General features: G+C 34.6%; 2 protein-coding genes across 3 annotated transcripts; both read right to left on the reverse strand.

Annotated features, from left to right (window-relative positions):
- On the reverse strand, positions 1-16,135 carry LOC116308105 (folliculin-interacting protein 1). 2 transcript variants are annotated; one of them, XM_031718474.2, is made up of 24 exons: positions 15,986-16,134; positions 15,797-15,826; positions 13,631-13,754; positions 12,738-12,845; positions 11,920-12,020; positions 11,723-11,794; positions 10,852-11,078; positions 9,529-9,671; positions 9,028-9,110; positions 8,795-8,915; positions 8,258-8,314; positions 7,799-7,914; positions 7,183-7,300; positions 6,680-6,732; positions 4,619-5,611; positions 4,288-4,377; positions 3,460-3,562; positions 2,921-2,982; positions 2,761-2,805; positions 2,073-2,172; positions 1,800-1,850; positions 1,399-1,466; positions 1,026-1,100; positions 1-71 (listed from the first exon to the last, which is right to left on the reverse strand). In XM_031718474.2, exons 1-24 carry the CDS (start codon positions 16,048-16,050, stop codon positions 68-70), a joined length of 3,009 nt encoding a protein of 1,002 aa, XP_031574334.1. In that variant the 5' UTR covers positions 16,051-16,134; the 3' UTR covers positions 1-67. The 2 variants fall into 2 exon arrangements, 1 of the variants encoding a protein (XP_031574334.1); XR_004198473.2 differs by lacking the exons at positions 1-71; positions 1,026-1,100; positions 1,399-1,466; ... (2 more) ...; positions 2,761-2,805; positions 2,921-2,982 and having other exon boundaries at positions 3,533-3,562; positions 4,496-5,611; positions 15,986-16,135.
- A 2,292-nt stretch (positions 16,136-18,427) lies between these two features.
- LOC116308108 (NADH dehydrogenase [ubiquinone] 1 alpha subcomplex assembly factor 8-like) lies at positions 18,428-21,002 on the reverse strand. Its single transcript, XM_089028930.1, has 3 exons — positions 20,842-21,002; positions 20,073-20,171; positions 18,428-19,295 (listed from the first exon to the last, which is right to left on the reverse strand). Exons 1-3 carry the CDS (start codon positions 20,926-20,928, stop codon positions 19,278-19,280), a joined length of 204 nt encoding a protein of 67 aa, XP_088885056.1. The 5' UTR covers positions 20,929-21,002; the 3' UTR covers positions 18,428-19,277.
- Positions 21,003-21,033: the final 31 nt, after the last annotated feature.

Genomic DNA, 21,033 nt, shown 5'->3' on the forward strand with positions numbered 1-21,033 from the left:
TTAATATTCTTTGTCTTTATTTTATAAATTATTATTCTCATATTTTCTTTCTTTCTTTTATAAATTACTACCTGAAAAAATAAAAAGAGTACAGATAAGAGAAAGCTAAAAAAATCTTAGAATGTCAGTCGAGACAGAAAATTCTGTTCTTCTCAATACTCTAGTTTCAAGATCTTTGTTCAGCCTTGGTGTCAGTGTCGGTTGTGTGTTATGACATTCAGCCATCCGACCGAAACCTGTCACATTTTAATCAACTATAAATTATTGTTGCATAGATTTTATACTCCTTACTACACACTAGACCTTGACAAAAGAAAAGAACACATTTGTAGATAATCTAGGCTAAGACTGAGCAAAAGCAAACTCGAAATTGAAGTATTTTACTACTAACAGAATCTTTTTTGAATTTTCTTGTTCAAATGTTTTACTTCTTTTGACAATCATACAGTCATACAATATTTCACTTAGTAATTTCTATCTTTCGTCATACCATTGTTCTATTGTTCATGTTGAAATGTATTCACAAGATAATGGTGTTAATTGGGCTAACAAAAAGGGGCTATGAAAAGGATTCTGGTAATAATAATATCAAGGTCTATAAGGTACGTAACAAAGGGAATAATAGAGATCTTGTCCCTCCCTTCAAGATAGGTACTATTGTGGCACATGCACTATAGACCCCTAGCAGCACTTTGGAATGCAGCTCAATCTGGGGGACAAAACAATAGGTTCCAATTCTCATGAGATTGGAATAGTTTTGTTTTGTCCCCCAGATAGAGCAACTTTGACGTCACATGCAAGGGGTCTTTTCCACCACCTTAAGTTACCGTAATGTATTGTACAGATAGTGGAAAAGGCATTTCCAGCAGCTGAGAATTAATGAATCAATCAACCATACTCAATCATCATAGACAAATGTCGATTAATTATATTCATGTAGGGTCCATTGACTCAGGACTCATTCAATGGAATGCCTTTCCCTCAGAGGTTTTATTTTATGGATGAGCATGTCAAACATAATTTACCTAATGTAAGTGATTCCTTGAGGTGAATGAGCACTAGCTACTGCCAGCAGCAGCACAATGTCACTGTCATCAATCCTACCATACACAACAACATTCATTTGATTACATTCAAGTCCATGCAATGGTATTAAAATTTATAGTACAATAAATGTATTATGCTTCTGGAGGAATGGTGTTGTGCCTCAATATCACATCCAATGGGTGTTTTACCAAAGCTACAGCGTAATGTGACATTGCTATCTTCTTAAAGATTTGAGCACACAACAAAGGCGTAACTCTGTTGGTTAGATCCTCAGAATCTCAGGATCTCCATGTCCAGCTACTAGCTGATGTAATACTGACTTTAAATAAGTCCTTTTATTTACTGACTTACTCTAGGGTATGAGCCAGCTCATATTGACTGATTGATTTCTTACGATTCCAAAGCCACTCTGCTATTACCTGAAAAAATGAGATTATTCATAAAACATTAAAAAGACAATTCTGTAAATATTATAAGGCTTGGAGATAACATTCTTATATAGTAGATCTTAATAATTTTAATGATATAATCCCTGTCTAGTACTGTCACCACCACTACACAATCATCACCATTACCACCACCATGATTATAAACACCTCTACTATGATCACCACCATCATCATCATGCAATGTCATCATTAACATCAACAGGGTAGAATAACTGCAATCATTATCATCACCAATATTACTACAATCACCCCTGCCACTGTCATTGTCACCATCAACAGAAGATATTCAAGATATTTACTTACCCTGCTCTTCAGATAGATCTCTTTCAATCTGTCTTCAAGATGCATTAGACACTAAGAGGTAAACAAAACAAACATAATTGAATGTAAAATGGATGACAAAAAAGTGTGAAATATAATAATGATAATAATTTAGATTCTTATATAGTGCACTATACTGACATTTCAGTGAGCTCAAAACACAAAATGGCATGAATGAATGAATGGATGGAAAAAAAAACAATATATGAAATTGAAATTAAAACATAAAAATATGTCATATTCTTCTTTACTTACAAATTCAGCAGGCATTTTAACATCCCACATTCCACTAACTGATGTTAGCATAGTTAGCACTAGGTTAGATCCATCAATTGTTTGCACTTGAGTTGATTCACTAAAAGAGAAAATAAGGTTGGTTTTATTGATGGAACCTCTACATGGTGACTTGCAGTCATAATGTATGATTCCAATGATTCCAATGAGGGGACTCCCAGTCCATTGAGAGTCAAATATGCACTCTTTAGTCATGTATATGCTTCCCGTGATTGGAGGGGTTCTCATTAGCAAAGACTTCAAAGTCACTAGTGATCGGACACGGTGAATAACAACCTTTACTTGATGCAGGTTCTAAACTTTTCAGTCCTTCAATTTCTTGAGTGTGGTCACACTTGCAAAACTTAGCTAGTTAAATTTTTTGTCTCCCTCTTAATACAAAACTTTACACGCATTTTGCGAGTTTGCGAGCATTAATTTCATGCCCGATGATTTGGGGGAGGGTGGGATTCCCAGACATCTGAAGACTCAAATGCACTCTTTAGTCATTTGAACTCTTCCCATGATTGGAAGGGATTCCCGGAATACTAAATGAATAATTCAACAGGGATTCCATTAAATAAGCATGTAACTAGGATTTTTTTCATTAATTTCAAGGGATAGTTTGGATACTGTTTAGATTATTATCAAAACGTTTTGAGGTATTTACCTTGATCTGAGTTTTCCTTTCTTTGCTGATATCAGTTCACAGGTCCTTGAGTGGAGAATAAAAATAATCAATATTATTAGCATATAATACTGAGAATAATATTATATCAATTATAATATTCTATTATGTCATTATATTAGGCCTAAAAATTTATTCTTACCAATTGTCAGTGTCAGCAACAATACATACAGCATCATTAAGGGCATCATCGACAACAGAATGCTGAAATAAATAAATTTTAAAACCTTAACTTAAGAAAAGCTTTCAGCAAATGTTTGACAAAATTAATTGCTGGTCAAAGTATGCTCCATTGATTGGAATTTTTGTAAACATTTTTAAGCTTCCATTTTCAAGAAATATTCCAAAGTGGATATACTGTATAACCTCATAAATCTACACAATTCCTGACCCTTAAGGGCCAGGTCCACCTTCTGTTTGATATTATTGTTTGTAACTATGTCTTAACACCTTAAATTTATTAAGCCCTGAAACATTCAGTGTGCTGATCTAAATCTGGGCATTGTTGATTCACTGTATAATAAATAATTGGAATTTTGAGTGTCGGATTTGCAGAGGAATACTAGAGAGCACATAGAAAACAAGATCAAGTCAAGCAAGAGACCCAACAAATTCCAATGTTGCATGCATAATCTCCAGAACCAAAGCTCTATTGCTGCACCCACTTGTAAGGTATATTACCTGTAATGCCATGCACAAGTCATTTGACAGACTGGGTAGGATTTCTTGCTTGTTACAAGTGACACCCTGAAGGACAAAGTCTGGATGATATGTTTCACCAACCCTGAAGGAATAAATCAATACCAATTTTATAAACAGTAAGAGTAAGAGGATATCAATCAAGCACAAGCTTGGCATTCACTTTTGCAGTTTTTGATAATGATAGTAATAACAAATGGATTATATTCTGAGCACTATCAAAATTGTACAATAGACCATTTCACAGATCCCGCGGCTCAACCTCAGCCTCGTCTGCGTGTAATATATTCTTTAGAAATTGCCTACAACCTGTGAAATTTTTAAGTGTTTCAATTGTTCGTTGATGTGTAAATTCCTTTCATTACTGCGGACTGTAGTCAAATTCTAAAGAATAATTACACGCTGACGAGGCTGAGGTTGAGTACAAGAACCGTGAAATGGCCTATTGACCTTTCCTGAATTTGCTTCATTGATCACGAAACAATGGTTTGAAGTTGAGGTTAAACTTGATGAATAAAATAATCAAGTTGTCTGACTTCAAACCAGTTTCGTGGTCATCCAAGCAAATTCAAGAATGGTATACACTGTAAAGATTATAATTATGGTTTCTCCATCAAACCATAAGTCATTCCCCAGAGGTTTTTATTTTTCTTAACTTTATTAAACAATTTTGTGCATTCTATTCTCATTACAAAAAAGTACAATGGCTACAATTTAATCACAAGTAATAATAGGCATCCGCATGGGATTTTTCAGAGATGATGCAATGAGAAAAAAGTCCAAAACTTTTAATTTTTTGTGTAGACTTACCCTGCAAAAAGTGAACGACCAAAGTTGTTTGACTTTCTCCATTCATCTGGTTTTCTGTGATCACCATCTTTACTTGATCCATCTACAAGTCTGAAATAAAATACAAAACTCGATCATTAGTCACAGTTTTTAGAATTTTTTTTTTTTAAATGACCTTTTCACATTTCTGTCTACATCTGCACAACACTATGACATTTACTCATCATACCTTTACACGTGGCTGCCTCTTCGGTGAGCTTTATGGCTCTTGGGGCAAACCATCAAAATTAAAGGTCTAAATAACAACACAAAACAGAGTTGAAAAATATTAAAAACAAAAAACTGCACCTACCCTGGTAGTGGTAGTTCTTCTGGACCAAACTCATCTTCATCTTCTAGTGTATCTAGACTCAAATATTCTTCTAGCTCCATTTTACTTTTGGTGCTACATGACGGTGTCCCTGGATGAAAACCTGAATCTAGAGAACCACTGCGAGCAGACGAATCATTGGATTCAACATCATTTTGTTCTGAGCTGTCCTGCTCTAAGTCCATTTCCAAGCAACTTGTATTGTCCTTTGGTGTAAAACATTTGCATTCTAGTTTAGAGCAAAACTGGTCATGAAGTAAAAGCTGCAGGAATATGATATCAAGTTCAATACTTTTTTGCAAGTTTGTATTCAAGCCATTTTTCGTAGTAGAACAAAGACTACATCTAGAATCACCAGTACAATAACACTTAAAGGTTGAGGTACTTTCTTCTGTCTTTTCTTTCTTCTCACAACAATAGCATTTGAATGTCTCACTTCGCTCCAAATAACTTAAATCATCTAGAAAATGCTGAAGTCCCTTAGCTGATGTCCATTTTGGCAGACATGTCCCACATGTGCCCGACATACTATTTACACGAAATATTTCTTCAATGTTTTCATTTCTTTGCAACAGTCCACAATCTGAACAGCATGGAAGACCTTGTAATAATGTTCTTGACAGCTGGGAAGATTGCAAGGATATATTTTCATCTAATTCCTTTGGTATCAATTTTTGACAATTTGAACAAATTGATAGTCCACTTTTCTCAATACATGGATTGCAAATACTGTGCTTATGACAGGGTTCATCTTCATTTTGCCTACAAAGACAACAGTTTTCTACTTCTGTGAAATCTGAATGAGAAAAATCATGCTCTGGTAAGTCTACTCTTTCTGGAGTATGTTCAAAGACTTCTGTACATCGAATGAAGTAACTGAGAATTTGAAGCACTTGACCAACAAGTTTGGCATTTTTCCCTACAACAACAGTTCTTGCTAGTTTTAATGGGTAACCTATTGCACCATAAAGATCGCTGTGGAGTCAAGCACAATTGGAAAAATGAAAACTCAAGGAAACATCCCTTTCGCTGTTCAACAGCACATGAAATAAATATTGTGAGCACTTGAAATTCTTTCCATTTCAGACCCCATCATTATGTTGGGAACAAGAATATTAGTGTACTATGCACCAGCATAACTGGAAAAAATAGAAAAGTCACTCCAAGGGAATGACATCTGGTCTGAAGTGGGAAATGTTCATGCCCAATCAATCAATCTATTGAAAATTAAAGGTTCGAGCTCATTTGCACCAGACATTTTTATTACTGGTTTCTTTAGCCTAATAAAACCAACTAGGATTGGATGCTTGTTATACAGTAGGTTACCCCCAGTGCCATGTCAGGTAGGAAAGAATCTCCATGCTATTACTTAAAAGCATAATAAAATGATTGGTTGCTTTGCTGATAGTTTTAAAGTAAATAATTTAAGAAAACTAACACTGTTACACAATGTTCCCATGTGACTGTCACTGTAAATCAGTTTCACATGATAATGTCACTGACATTAAAACATTGTGTAACAGCCTTAGTTTTGTTACCTACTTTAAAATGATCAGTACTGTATAATAATATGTAGTACATACAATGTCAGTGACATTAAAACATTGTGTAACAGCCTTAGTTTTGTTACCTACTTTAAAATGATCAGTATTGTACAATAATATGTAGTACATACAATGTCAGTGACATTAAAACATTGTGTAACAGCCTTAGTTTTGTTACTTACTTTAAAATGATCAGTATTGTACAATAATATGTAGTACATACAATGTCAGTGACATTAAAACATTGTGTAACAGCCTTAGTTTTGTTACTTACTTTAAAATGATCAGTATTGTACAATAATATGTAGTACATACAATGTCAGTGACATTAAAACATTGTGTAACAGCCTTAGTTTTGTTACTTACTTTAAAATGATCAGTATTGTACAATAATATGTAGTACATACAATGTCAGTGACATTAAAACATTGTGTAACAGCCTTAGTTTTGTTACTTACTTTAAAATGATCAGTACTGTATAATAATATGTAGTACATACCTTAATTGTGCCCACAGTGGATTATAAGGATGTGACTGTGCCAAAAGGTCAAGCTGTTCAAAACCAACCATAGGTACGTATTAGCATTTAATATATACTTAAGTTGTATGTCTCTTTAAATGCAAGATGTTAAAAATAATAAACCAAAGTCAAAAAAGCTCTAGTTAAATTTTCCTTCTACTTGCAATGTATTTGCGACATTGAAAGGAAGACACAGGTAACCCAGCAGTGGGACTGGCATGGGACTTGCATGAGATCAAATATCACATCATTTCCCAGCTTGGTCAGATTTTTCTGAGGTTGTATAATATTTTTCTTATGTTGATTTCTGGCCATAGAAATAGTCAGATAGAATACTAAGAAGACTTATTTGGATTTGTTTTGACTTAACAGTCACTAGTTGCATAAAAATTGCCCCCCCCCCCCCCCCCCCCCAGTCAACTTTTAAAAGATCATGTGATTGATAGCAAACAATTCAAAAGGATAGCTGTCAGATGACTTACTGTTTTGGAAGAATGTTTGTCTAAGTATGCTCTGCTTGGAGCTGCCCCAGCAGGCATAACAGTAGGCACCCAAGCCAGATGATGAGTGAGGACAGCAGACAATACTGCTGTGAGAAAACTGTTGGCAAAGAAATCATAATAATCCATGATCAGACAAGTGATTGGAAATCAAAGGAATGTAAATATATAGAGTGTTTTTGGTCAAAACCAAACAAAAGAAAAACCTTATTCCCTTTCTCCATCAGTGCTGTGTTTTAAGAGCATTCAAAGCTGAAGTGACACTGATTAAAGAGAAGTCAACACAGATGTGCAGACCCTAAGGATAGAATCACGGACCTAGAGCTCAAAATCCTGCAAACTAGTACCCAAGCTATGTCTGCTCCTTAAAACTCTCAAATAAAATTTGGACTGAAAACTAAGTGACGGCATGGCTAATCACTGGTTAAAATTGAATATAGCATATTGCATTTTGCAGAGGAAGGAAAAACGAGGACACCAAACAAACTTTGGTAACATGTGAACCTTGATCCAGGAATTGAACTGGATACCACAGAAGTGCAATTTTTATGCAGGCATCTAAGTCTAATCTAAAAAGCTAGTGAATAAAAACACTTACAAATTTGTTTCTCTGTTGTTATACAGGTTTAGACATCCTGTCAGCTGTTCCATAAATTTTTCACACAAATCCCCTCTATGATCTGGAAACGTCATCATGTTAAGCCACACTGGTTGCTATGGCAAGGAAAGAAGAGGCAGTCGTTCAGTAAATGTCTAACATTATGCCACACAAAAAGGCAGTCAGATGCTACAAGTGATTGAATTATTTTTGTTCTAACAGTAATGATTGGTAGTAGAAAAACTTTAAATCCAGTCATCAGCTTGAAATAGCTCTGGGCGTGGTTCGTATGAAAAGTGGATAGCGCTATCCGATGGATAAATCTATCCAGTGGATAAATTTATTGGATAACAGCATCAATGAATTTATCCCACAACACCATAATTCAGATAGGGCTATCCACCCTAAACAACCAGGCACTGAGGTGTAAATTAAGTTAAGAGACTTTCGGATGCATACCTTGAGTCTTGGAGTCTTGAGAAAGTTGCTAATCTCCTCACAAAATCTATTAAATGCCTGTAACAAATGGAATGTTCAAAAACGATCATCATCAGGGCACTTGAATACTGTATGTTCACTCGAAACATACTTTTCTAGATTGAGAATTATGCTGTTTTATGTCTATTTAGTTCATTGCTAATTAGTATGCATTGAATAACATGGTTTCAGTAATACTACACATGAAGCAAATTGGATTGAACCTTTTAGGTGGTACAACAATTCACACATAAGGGTGGTTCCAAAAATTTTGAAAGGACTGTCCAAATGTATGCTTCATACAAAATATACTCAAACCTGTAGCCAAACTACATTTTAGGATGAAATAATAGTCCCTCAGTTTCCAGTGCCATCTTGAATATAATGCAAAGGCACAGCTACCTTTTACTTACAGGGAACTGTGTATTGGACTATTGAACTTCCATTAAGACAGGGTGGGGTCCCTCCTGGATCTTCCCTACCTTACACATACTTGGACACCTGTCCATTAATCCTTACCTCTGTAACTTGCATTGCAAAAGAGTTTCTAGAATGGCAAGCTCTCTCAACTGCCAACCTCAGCCGATGCACATGTGAGTTAAACAGAGGGAAATGTGCAAAGAAAAATCTTTGAAGAGCACTAGAAGAAAAAATAAAAACAGCAAAAAATATTGAATATAAATATTGAATGTTTTATATTTTATAATCCAAACAGTGGATTTTCAAACATCGACTCTACATGTACACTGTACCTGCTTTGTTCATCACTGTCACTCAGGGGGAAAAGAATTCCGATACCAATTTTAGGTCGACGTCTAAGAATTGGGGAATTAGGCTGTAATATAAAGCAAAAATCAAAGAAAAAATTAGATGTTATTGTGTATCAAAACAAAGCATGTGCATCATGGATGTATGGTGTATGTACAACATTTGGGAATGATGATTAATGATGGTGGTGACGGCAGTGGAAATGATAATGGTAGTGTTGATGTTGGTGTTTATAGAGTTGATGATGATGATGATGACAAAGATAATGATAGTGGCAGTGGTGATGATGATGATGATGATGGTGATATAGATATTTCAGCACTGGTTACACAGAGTGGTTTTTACTATGACTATAAACTATTATCATCATCATCATTAGAAAAATGAACTCCAGTTGTGGGGTTAATCGTGGAACACATGTGCACTCTAGACAAATACAGTATGCCACAGGGGCTTCAATTCCTATCTAATTCTACATTTCTTACCTCTTCTGAAGATTCTTCCTGTTTCTTGTTGAATCTGCTATCAATACTTGTGATCTGACTACGATGTAACCTTCTTTGGAAACTACCACATGGAGATGATGCAGGGGTAAACAAGGATGTGACACTACCATGGCAACATAAGCCTGAAACACAATTCAATTCAATTTATTCACACACTTTAAATAGAAATGAATAAAACAAATCATAATTGTTTATATTTACAAGTTATTCTAGATTTTATAAAAAGATATATGAATAAATATTAAATATATAATATAAAATAATAATATTAAATATAACATATATTAAAGATATATGAATAAATATTAAATAATTATTATAAACAGTTACTACAGTGAGTATGCAGTGATGGTTTAAGTAGTATAAACTTTCAAGTAAACCATCACAAGTCAGGTATTACCAAGTTATTTCTATCCATTTAGAATATACATACTTTATTACTGACATTCTCAGATGCAGTAATAGGTGGATATTTTTTTGAGTCTGCAGTATTTTATAAAGCCCATCTTGGCAAGACAAAATACAAAGACAAGACAAAATATCCACCTTCATTAGAACATAATTTCTGAAATATTAAAAATTCTGTATTCCCATTGGCTAGTGCTCAGGTTAAAAATACAGTCAAATATAAGCAATTACATTAATGGTAGTATGGAATGAAAATTTACTTCCTGTCGATTTAAAATTATTTTTGGCTCTTGCTCTACTGATCTTTGTTGTTCACAGATTTTTGGTAGCATGACTTTTATTTAACAATTATTCGCCGAAGGCGAAGTGATTATCGGGGAATCTTTACTGAGACATGAGTCTTCGAGCGGCAAGGTAAATATTCCCCAATAATCACTGAGCCTGAGGCAAATAATTGTTTTAGTATAAATACACAGGTGATTCTTTCAAAAAAAGAAAAAAGAAGAAGATAAAAGGCATTTTTTCCTGGTAACAGCAACAAAGCAGCTGGCCGCCATTTTGGATTTTCACTCGAGGTGATTATCATGTGATAGTGTGAGTTTCTTGACCAATCAGCATGCGAGATTTTCTATAATCACCTGGGTATTTTTACTAAATTGTAATAACAGACCCATCACTAGGTCCTTGAAAGGGGATGTTCATTTTTCTACCAATCCTAGTTATGTCATTTCTTGAAAAACCAAAATAGTGCAATATTTTGTACTCCTACAATCGAACCACCCCTAGCAACGGGTCTGAATAATGAAAAATGAAGAAACAGAAAATGCTCTTACAGTATAAAGCATAATACATCTCAATCAGTGGGAATGTAATCTCAGCACAACAAATACTTACTGTCCAGTGATGCAGTAAATCCACTATCATCTTCAGGTTCAATATTAACTGTTGGTGTTAATTGAGGCACAGGTACAGGAGTGGAAGAATTCTCCTGGACTAGATGGGAATCTTTTGGACTGTTGCTTTGTGATGACAATGAAACACAGTCACTCTCAATCCGACTGCCATCTTCTAAGATCGAGTCAATTTGACTTGCACTGCTCATGAAACTATCTGTATTATCACTACAATTGGAGAAAAATATAATATATAGTTATTTTAGTGTCTCACTGTAATCAGTAACCTGTCTTTGGCATCAGCAAATAACTGATTCAAATGATTGCATAGTTTTACACGTAATAAATACTTATTAATGAATGGATTTTTCAATGTATCATTGCATGTATTCCTTAGCAAAGTCCTCTTCATTTCATATTTATTTAGATATGAACATATGTTTTCATTTATATGTTATATATTATAAAATATATGTGTATCGATATTCATTATTAACAACACTTAATCATATCTATTAATTGTAAATATTATTTTCATCTTTTGGTTTTTATTTGCATCACAATATTGATATTATCGTAATTATACAGTAGATGTCTGTCTATTCTTTTAACCTGCCTTGAATAGCCTGAAGCTACTTGCAGGTAAAAGTGTAATTATAGGTCTATTAATTGAAAACAATAAATGTTTAATGCCAAATGTCAATGTCAAGGTTTTGAGGGTTATGTTACACAAATCAGTAAATGTTATTGCACACATGCATGTATGTGCACACCAAAACAACATATATAAACTCACATTTCTTTATATTTGATTCAAATGATAAATGAATACTTTTTACTGTAAATATGTTAAGTTGATTTTGAAAACTTACCTGCAGTTACTTGATACAGACATACGAGGACGAAGAGAGAATACTTTGGTCATCAACAGCTGATGAGGTGATCTAATGGGTACAAAGTAAGCAATCTCATTTTTGCTTTTCTTGCACAAGTAATCAAAATAAAAATCAAACAATCCGTACTGCAAAAAATTATATTGTTCTAGAATGTAAATAACAATATAGTATACCTTATGAGATGAACTTTGACTGTTGATCCCTTATATGTCATAGCTACTGATCCAAATATCATTTCTCCCAACAATGTAGAGTCACTACTTGATCGCCGATGCTGGAATATAGAATGTGGAAATAAATAATTAATAATACATAGATTTATATCAATGCAAAAAATTTTCAGACATATTTGCCAATCACGATTGAGTATTTAAACAATAGAATCTGTACAAATTTTCAATTTGTTTGGGTGGCCTTGGTTAATGTAGTGGCATTGTAATGTTAAAATGTGGAATGTCTCCTACGTATGCAGCCCCTATTAGTGTTGTCATGCTATGCTTCACTCCCCTAAGTAAGGGCTGCTTACCCGAGCACAACATTCCATTCCCTTAAATTAACCAATCACAGCTCTAGTTCAAAAATCAAGAACTAACTCGCACCATTATCACTACAAAATGGCGAACTTTGAGAGAGTGTTGGAAAAAGTGAGCACAAAATTTCAAATAACGGCTTTTAATGATCATCAGAAAGCAGCTATTCATTCTATAGTAGAAGACAAAGTAGATGTCTTCATAAATCTGCCAACAGGCTTCAGGAAATCATTGGTTTTTCAAGCTTTACCGTTGGTATTTGATGAGCTTATGAACGAGCAAGAACACATTGCGTGGTAAATCGACGTCACACTGTTCACTGATTGGCTAACCGCCGACAAAGGTAATGGAATGTTGTGCTCAGGTAAGCAGCCGCTACTCAGGGGAATAAGCCTTGCGTGACGACACTAATAGTGGCTTCATAGGAGATTAAATAATAATTAAAAGAGATTATTTTGTACCAGTTTCTTTTTGACTGGGGGAGTACTATAACTTCCATGGTTGTGGTCTGGTTTTCTTGTAGCAGCTTTGCTGTTTGTTTTGTCCTGCTGTTTGCCTTGGGCTGCATCCTATCAAAGTGACAATAATTATCATAACTTATTAAGTATTATCATAGATGAATTCAAAAACAAGCTTAGGCCACATCACAATGCCCTCATGAAGAATATATCTTGGAATATTTTGAAAGCATCTAGTATTTCACATTCTTACTTAGAAAAATAATAATAATAAAATAAGAAAATAATAATCAACTCATGCAAACCCCTAGAAAGTGTTTAAGCTAACTCAAGACATATTAAAGTCAAGGACATGATTTGTCAATGAATACCTAATAATACTTAATGGTACTTAAAAAAAATATGCTTTCAAAGCCTGCATGTGGCTACTGCCATTTTCAACATCATGATGATTTCATGACTGGTGACGTCATATGTCACATGATTGAAAGATGTGTCAGCAGCATTCAGCATTGATCACATATTTATAGAGCAATTACAGTTTTTTATGTGGTCACATGACTGGTGACGTCATGTCACTTGATTGGCACTGTGTGTAAGCAATGTTCGGCAATGTATGTCTATCCAAAATTGACTGACAGTGGTAAAATATTTGTAGAGTTATTACAGATTATATGTAGTCACGTGATTGATGACATCATATGTCACATGATTGGCAACCGTGTGTAAGCAATGTCCGGCAATGTATGTCTGTCCAAGTTTGACTGACATAGTCAAATATTTGTAGAGTTATTGCAGTTTTTATGTAGTCCCGTCACAACAACGATCTGATTGGCTCTGAACAATATCCGAAAGTATATCGGACTAAAATCGGTATCAATGAAAATCCAAGTTACCTGTGTTCTTTCTTCCTGTATCTGCTTAGCAATCTTAGAGTCATACAGTAGGGTCTTTCCTTTCCGGTCACAGTCTTTAAATACCAATATTCGAATCTGGGTAGCATCTAAATCTGGGAATATCCTATTGAAATATGGCATAGAAAAATATACATGTTCATACAAAATCCCTCAAAAGCAATTTCCAATTGCTTTTTTTAAAGGTGGCATTTAATATTTAAAACCCCACTTTTTGAAAAGTTTACAAGTGTTTTAGTCAGCAATGTTTTGCCATTTTTAAGTAAGTTCTATTATAGTGGATATTATAAATGTCATGCTTTTTATAAACTTCTAGGTGATTATGTCAGTAATTTCTAATTTGACTTGAATTTAACTTATTTCTCCCTAGACTACATGTTAAAGCCACAACTATTTTCAATTACAAATCATGAACAAATCTTAATTTTTTTCGTTTTTCAAGTGACTTTTTGAGTTCGCAAGGTAATTCAATAATCCTAAATTATTTTCTACTGTACTCTTATAAAACAGTAATGATAAAAGGGTAAATGTGACGTTTCGGAGGCTAGTCCTTCACCTTCTTTTACTCCGACGAACGACTAGCGTCCGAAATGTCAGTAAATGTTTGCAATGATCTTTTGACAGTGTATAATTTACCTTTTTATCATGACTGTTTCATTAGAAACACTGACTCAACTCACACTAGTTTTTAGCTAGTTATTTCTTCTTACTCTTATAAAATATAATTTCTAATTTCTATAGGAAATCGCACGATCTTGAGTACAATTTGGAAATCATAGGTACGAGTTATGTTTTGAAAGTTTTCAAAATTGGATGAGCCTTTAGGCGAGTTCAATTTGAGAACTTTCAAAACATCATGAGTATCTATAAATTTCGAAATGATTGTGCAATTTTTTGTTTTTAATACCATCAACCAAATTTGGGCAACTTAATTGGGACTCTACAGAGTACAATTTGGGATATAGTCCTGCTCTTGTCCAATCACAATCGAGTAATTTTTTAGAGTTTATTATAAGTAGAAGTTTTTTTAGGCCCCGTCCACACTATGCTGGATAAATTTGAATCCCAATTTTTATTTATTCGGAACAATTCCGGAAACAACAAATCCAGAACAATTCTTCACCGAAAATGAATTTTTTCAAATACGGTCTCCAGAGTGGAACAATTTGAAAACGCCGGCTAGCCACATTAGTGTGGGACGGAGAGCATTTTGTAATTTTTCAAATACGATGACGTCATGATTGTCAGGGGAAAATGGCAGGAAGGCTAAAAATTCACCGCGGGCTCAATTTCAGCTTTGATGCACATGCTCAGGTGAGCAATGACGCGTTTTTGCTGCCTTTGATCGGACTAATATGGACATGAAACATTTTCTCCATTTTCATGTGTGGAAAGAAAACTTTTTTTTTCAGTTTTGGTGTGAGAGTTGGAGATTCAAATTTATCCAGCATAGTGTGGACGGGGCCTTAGTTGTCACAAACTTTTTCAGTCCTGATAAAAATCAATGTCAACATTTATTTTATGTTTATGACTTCCTGTTTATGTCATCAAAAATGAAAGTAAAAATATGACAAAAATGTCACACCAAACAAAGGAAATTTGAAAAAATGTTTTGCATTTAAGCTTAAGTCCATAATAGGTTATAAAATAATTGCATAAATTAATTGTAGATAATGACAATAATAACATCTTACGTTAAAAATCTTTTTCTCTGATTTCGTTCTTAATAAAAAAACGTTTTTTCAGTGTGAAGAATTTTACAGTTTCTTCTAAATTCAAATCCTACTATAAATCAGACAATTAGGCTTACAAATGCAAAACATTTGCATATTTATTATCGAATATTTAAACTTTGAATCATGTCCAAAAGTAGATAGAAGACGATTGAAAAAAATGACTTTTTGCCCAAAGTAAAAATATTTTCTTGAGAATTACAAAGAGAATGGAGGCAAAGAAGGAAAGAAAATTGATTAAAGGAAAGATTCATTTGTATGTGTTATGATAACGATTTGAAAATGAAGTCACGAACACCCGTTAAACAGACGATACCAAACAGACAGCGGTCGGTTGAGCTACAATAACTTAATTCACTCTTATCAAAATTTTCAATTTTGATAGGGATAATACATTTTAGGACAGCAAACTTACCCTCCAGACGTAAGTGGTAATTCTGTTCCACTATCAAATGAAGAAAGAAATGATTAGTATATAACAGTGGATGGGGCCGCCAGACGTTCAAGACAGAACGATGCATGTATTAGAGCTTACTACAAAGCTTTGCAATCAAAGCAAATTTTAAAACACCTAGATATGAAAGAAGCCTTAAAGCAGACTTACACATCACTTTCGAGGATTTTTTCCCCAGTTTTTCGAGTATTAAAAGAAAAGATTTTTGAAAGCATGCTGATATTTCCAACCAAATTTCATCGTTTCTCTCTACTGGAACACGTACGTCTCTTGGTAATGGCCGAACATCACATGACGGAAGATAACAGAAAGAATCTACTCGCTGATTGGCTGTGGTTTGGCGCGAAAACCAATTCCTTTGATTTGATTGGCTGGTTTATTGAACTGCGTGCATATCATGTACACGGGACTGAATCTAGTGACTAGCGCGTGATTCCTAGAAAAGGGTGGATAATTTACGCTTCACGTACAGTATTAACCTATTTACTTTCCTAACCATAGCCATTAGATCTACCATCTAATACTAATTTATATTTTCTAACCATTATTTCTGATTTGTAGTATAACTTAATAATTATTTTGTTTTAATAAACAGTCTTCATATGCATTAGGGCATTAGAAAAACACGGGGAAAATTATTGTTTGTATCGTGCCATCGGTTCTTTGTTTTTACTTGAACTCTGCCCTCTGTACACGTCTGTTGTTGTTCCTGTAATTGGCTAGTAAGTTTGCGAAACTGAGCTTTTGATATGATAAAATCACGGGACATATTTGGTCATTTGAAAGTCCAATATTGCGGAAGGTTTAATAACATGATATTGAGTTCTCGAGTCCAGCGATATGATGTTTGAATGCAGCAGTTGGGTAACTAACACTGATGCAAGCAAAATCAGCATCTTTAGGGATAAATGCTTGACTAAATCGGCTATATCCGACGTGACAATCAAAATAACGCCACAGGCCTCTGACCATAAGTTGATGCAAGACTAGATCCCGCTGACTGTAAATAAAGTTTGTCTGGTTTCAGCCTGTATTTATGTTATCGCTGGAGATCGGACGTGTTTAACGGCATAGAGAGCATCGCAAAACTTTCGGGCCTTTAATAAAAGAACCATGCACGACGCACGTTCTTAAAAAGGTGGTGGTGGTGGTGGTGGGGGGGGGGGGGGGGGGGGGGGGGAGGGGAGGGGGCGGGGGGGAAGTAGGATAAAGTAGGATAAAATGGGAGTTACAAAGATTTAGGGTTACCAGAAATTGTCAATAATAAAAGAATGGAAATTTAACTGAACAGAAAATTTGATAGGCAAACTCCTTTCTTTAATGTTATGATAATGTCAAGCTAGTGTTATATAGATGGTCAATCTGAGCCCTTGGTTACATTATCATATTCTTCAATAGCCCACTTCCCGAGATATGATTGGATTGTCATGCACAAAGGTTTCAGTATGAGGCTACGTGCTAAATTAAATTTATTCTTACCGCCTGTCACAAATGACTGAGCATTTAGCACGTAGCCTCATGCTGAAACCCTTGTGTGTGACAAGCGTAGCATATTAATAACTTAAGTTATTAACTGCCATTTAATAACTTTCTTATTAGCATCCATTGTTAAGGGCATGACCACAATGGCAAACACACTTTTCTCTCTTAATTCTCTTGGGAATGCTAATGCAACCCATCAATACAGTACCGAAAATGTTTCATCACCCTTTATTTTAAATACTTTGGTTTCCACGAACTAAGGCTGCGTTCATAATGTATACCGCAAAATACTCCAAAATTTCAAGATCCCCTCCACTTAATGTCAAAAAAAATTATGCCCCCCCTCCTTTATAGCAGGAAAAAATTGTACCCCCCCTCCCCCCCATATACCTAAATACAAACACTTCTTTGTCCTGATACCTACAGTACACAAAATCTTATGCAAGCCATTGCAATGGCTGGTAACGAGAGCTTGCTATAGACTGTCTTCCTGATGGTGATACATACTGAACTGGAAGAGGAATATGGGTTTCCATTTCCTCCTCACTGACGACTATTTCTCTTGAAAATGTTTTTAAAATTTTTTGAAAGGAACCAGTGAGCAGCACTTACGATGCTAAGTTGTAAAACTTTTTATTTTATATCTCCTAAGCGTTTCGTCTAACTCTGTAGACTTCTTCACGGGAGTTTAACAATGAAAGTTTAGGGCATGTAAAGGAAACACGTATACAGGACTCTAACAAGGGAGGAACATAGTTTACAGATGTTGAATAATTTTTGAATAATTTCGGGGGCAAATTTATAGCTATGATGTGTTTCCTTTACATGATAATGATAATGACAATAGTGATAAAATTGAACTGAGAAGATGATGATGATCAAGATTACAATGTTATTTAAATAGTGGTGTACAATTATCCTGTTCGTTAAATTTCTTGTTGAGTTTTATATGTTAGTTAATAGTCATTTGTTATTGACTGAAAAATTAGCATCCCCCTTACCATTGCAAAAATAATTTAAGATCTCCCCTTGAACAGCTGAAAAATTTTATGACCCCCCCACCCAAATTTCCTCTGCCCCCCCCCCCCCCCCCCCCTGCGGTATACTTAATGAACGCAGCCTAACTTATAATTTTATATTTAAGAAAAATACACCTTTACACAACTTTATTCTAAACTGTTTCTGAGCATACTCTTTTGCTTATTTACTATGGACTATTTAGCAATATATTAGCCTTTGAGCCAAAATGGGGTATTGACTCATAAGCCATGACACTCATGGACCAGAGGAATAATATTGTTTTGGTCAAATCCAACTTGAAGTATATAGATGCACACAAGTTTTGAATTAAAATTAAATTTAATATTTTGGTTTTAAAAGCCTGCACTTTTCGCTACTAGTACTCTACTTATAGTCTAGTTGTAGCTCACCCAAAAAAAGAATGGGTTAAGTACTTCCAGAAATTATCCATAACCACCCACAGAGGAACTTGGTCCTAAGGGAATTTCTGAGGGGAGGAGGGGGGGGGGGGTGGGGTCTTAAAAAATTCCTCCATGAGGATGGTAAGGGGTGGATATTCTGGAACTACACAATGCAGCATAGACCACTAGTTGGATTTGACTAAGAGTATATATAGATAAAGACTACCACTAGTCTATAATAAGATCAAGCATATGTGAACCTATGTATTAACTAAGAAAAATATTTCTTAATTAAAAAGATACGTTTTTACTGAACTTTTAAAATGATTTAATTAAAGTATTGGATAAGGGGATGCTTCTAGGCACTGGGTTCCATAGTTCTGGTGCAACTTCTTGAAAAGCTGTCTCCAGTCTTTGTTTTTGTTGGCAGTACAACGAGCAGATTTTGAGCTGGAACATTTTCTTATGATTGTAATGAGAATCATGTCTCTCTTGAAGGGAAACATTTGTATCCCTCACACCAGGCTGAAAGATTAACATTACTTGATTTTCTTAGCCTGCAAGAAGAGAATAAATATATGATTACAGCAGAAATAATAAAAGGATATATGTGAATAAAATAAATAAACCCAAAACTTATAATTTGAGATTGGTTACAATGGAGAAAATGTCCTGGCAATATTAGCTACTAAAGGTGAAAGTCATCCTACAGGCTTAAAGTAATGGCTAGTCAATCTCCTGTCATGCAGACTGGCCAAATACCGGCAAGACAAATTTTTGACCAGAAAAGTAACAAAATTATCCTTTTTAATAATTATAGAATAATAGATAATACATAAACTATTATGTCTGTTATTTCAAGCCCTCTTTCAAGAAAAATGAGCAATACCTCCCTCTCATAAACTTGGCTGATATAGTAGTTGAAGCCTATAGGGGAGTGGAAGATAGAGGATGGAGGTGGTCCAGACAAACAAATATCTTATTGCAACATTTGGGTTTAGACACTGAATTAACATGAGAAAATATTAGAATGATCTGAAAAAAATGTCAATGCCTGCCTTCAAACCTTGGATAGAAGTCCCACTAAAAGGCTAATATTTGGCTTAACAGTTTTTAAACATGACATGTTGGCTACAAAATAAAATTATCACACCAGATGTTATTTGATTTAGACACATTTAAATCTTCATCCATGTATGAGGAAAAAATATTCAGAATACTTGCCTTTCCTGACTTTAAATATTTTTGTATAAATCTTATAAGTCAAATTACAAGATTTTTGCATTTTGGAAATTAAATACTGAAGCATAATATTGTAAATTAAATTAACTTACAGCATTTTGAGTACAAGTCTTGAATGCCTGAAATTCTTGTTGACAAACATGTTTTGTGATGTTGTGTTTTCCTGTTACACAGTTAGCATAAGTAGAAGCCTGAAGAAAAAGTGGAAATTTGATTAAAGGTGTAATAAACATTCTACATTAAAATGTTATGACTATTCAAACAAAATTCAAGTCCCAGTGATTAACCTCTGAGAATTCCAATGTTTGTATTCTATTTCCCATTGACCCAATTCCCAGTTCTATTTTTTCATATGCAAAATTGTAAGCACATCATTTGGGGTACGACCATGTGACTCAAAATCCCTTGACATATAAATATCAATAGAACAGCCACCTTGAAATTGGTTGATCTAACAAGAGAAGCTAAATATAAGGATTTATATCAAATGCTTACACCCCAAGAATTCTTCGTTTGCAATAGACGTCATAGCCGCCATGTTGGAAGAATTTGACAAAAGATTTTGCAATGAATTCTTTTGTTATACCTTCCAACATGGCAGACATCCCTTTTGTTATTGTGCTCTCTTGGGATTGATTGCAAACCAAGAATTGTTTGGTTTCAATCAGCTGATGAAAATCTTTGAATCTCATTATCTGCTCCAAATGGTGGTCAAACACTGACCACCATGTGCTGTTAGAAAAAATTTTATTGAAAACTTGTGATTCAGCTGATGAACATTCCACATGAGACAGGAAATGACGTCAAGTCAAACCCAGCTGTACCCTAGCCCATAAGTTAGTTCAGTAGTCTTGCAAGTACCTCCGTGCTACACTCGGCTAACAATCTATTGAATCCAGACAATCTCTTCCTTGCATTCTGAAGCGATCGCAAATTCTTCAAATTCATTGTTATTTTTCTATTTACGCCACTTATCAACTCTTTTTCAGAGCTATACCAACCACTGTATAAAGTGCGCCATCTTGATCTAAGTGCATCCTGGGTACGATAACG

The sequence above is a fragment of the Actinia tenebrosa genome, unplaced genomic scaffold (genome assembly GCF_029948245.1).
Source record: "Actinia tenebrosa isolate PJP-AT-01 unplaced genomic scaffold, QUT_ActTen_1.0 PGA_scaffold13__45_contigs__length_12533684, whole genome shotgun sequence".
Classification (NCBI taxonomy): Eukaryota; Metazoa; Cnidaria; class Anthozoa; order Actiniaria; family Actiniidae; genus Actinia; species Actinia tenebrosa.

Excerpts from the sequence above, each read along its gene's own strand:
- LOC116308105 (XM_031718474.2), bottom strand. The coding sequence starts at position 16,050 with ATGCTTTCAAAAATCTTTTCTTTTAATACTCGAAAAACTGGGGAAAAA. Across the intron at positions 7,915-8,257 it reads TCAAGACTCCAAGACTCAAG|CAACCAGTGTGGCTTAACAT; the intron begins GTATGCATCCGA and ends TCCTTGCCATAG. Across the intron at positions 1,851-2,072 it reads TTAAAATGCCTGCTGAATTT|TGTCTAATGCATCTTGAAGA; the intron begins GTAAGTAAAGAA and ends TTTACCTCTTAG.
- LOC116308108 (XM_089028930.1), bottom strand. The coding sequence starts at position 20,928 with ATGAATTTGAAGAATTTGCGATCGCTTCAGAATGCAAGGAAGAGATTG. Across the intron at positions 20,172-20,841 it reads TAGCCGAGTGTAGCACGGAG|GCTTCTACTTATGCTAACTG; the intron begins GTACTTGCAAGA and ends CTTTTTCTTCAG.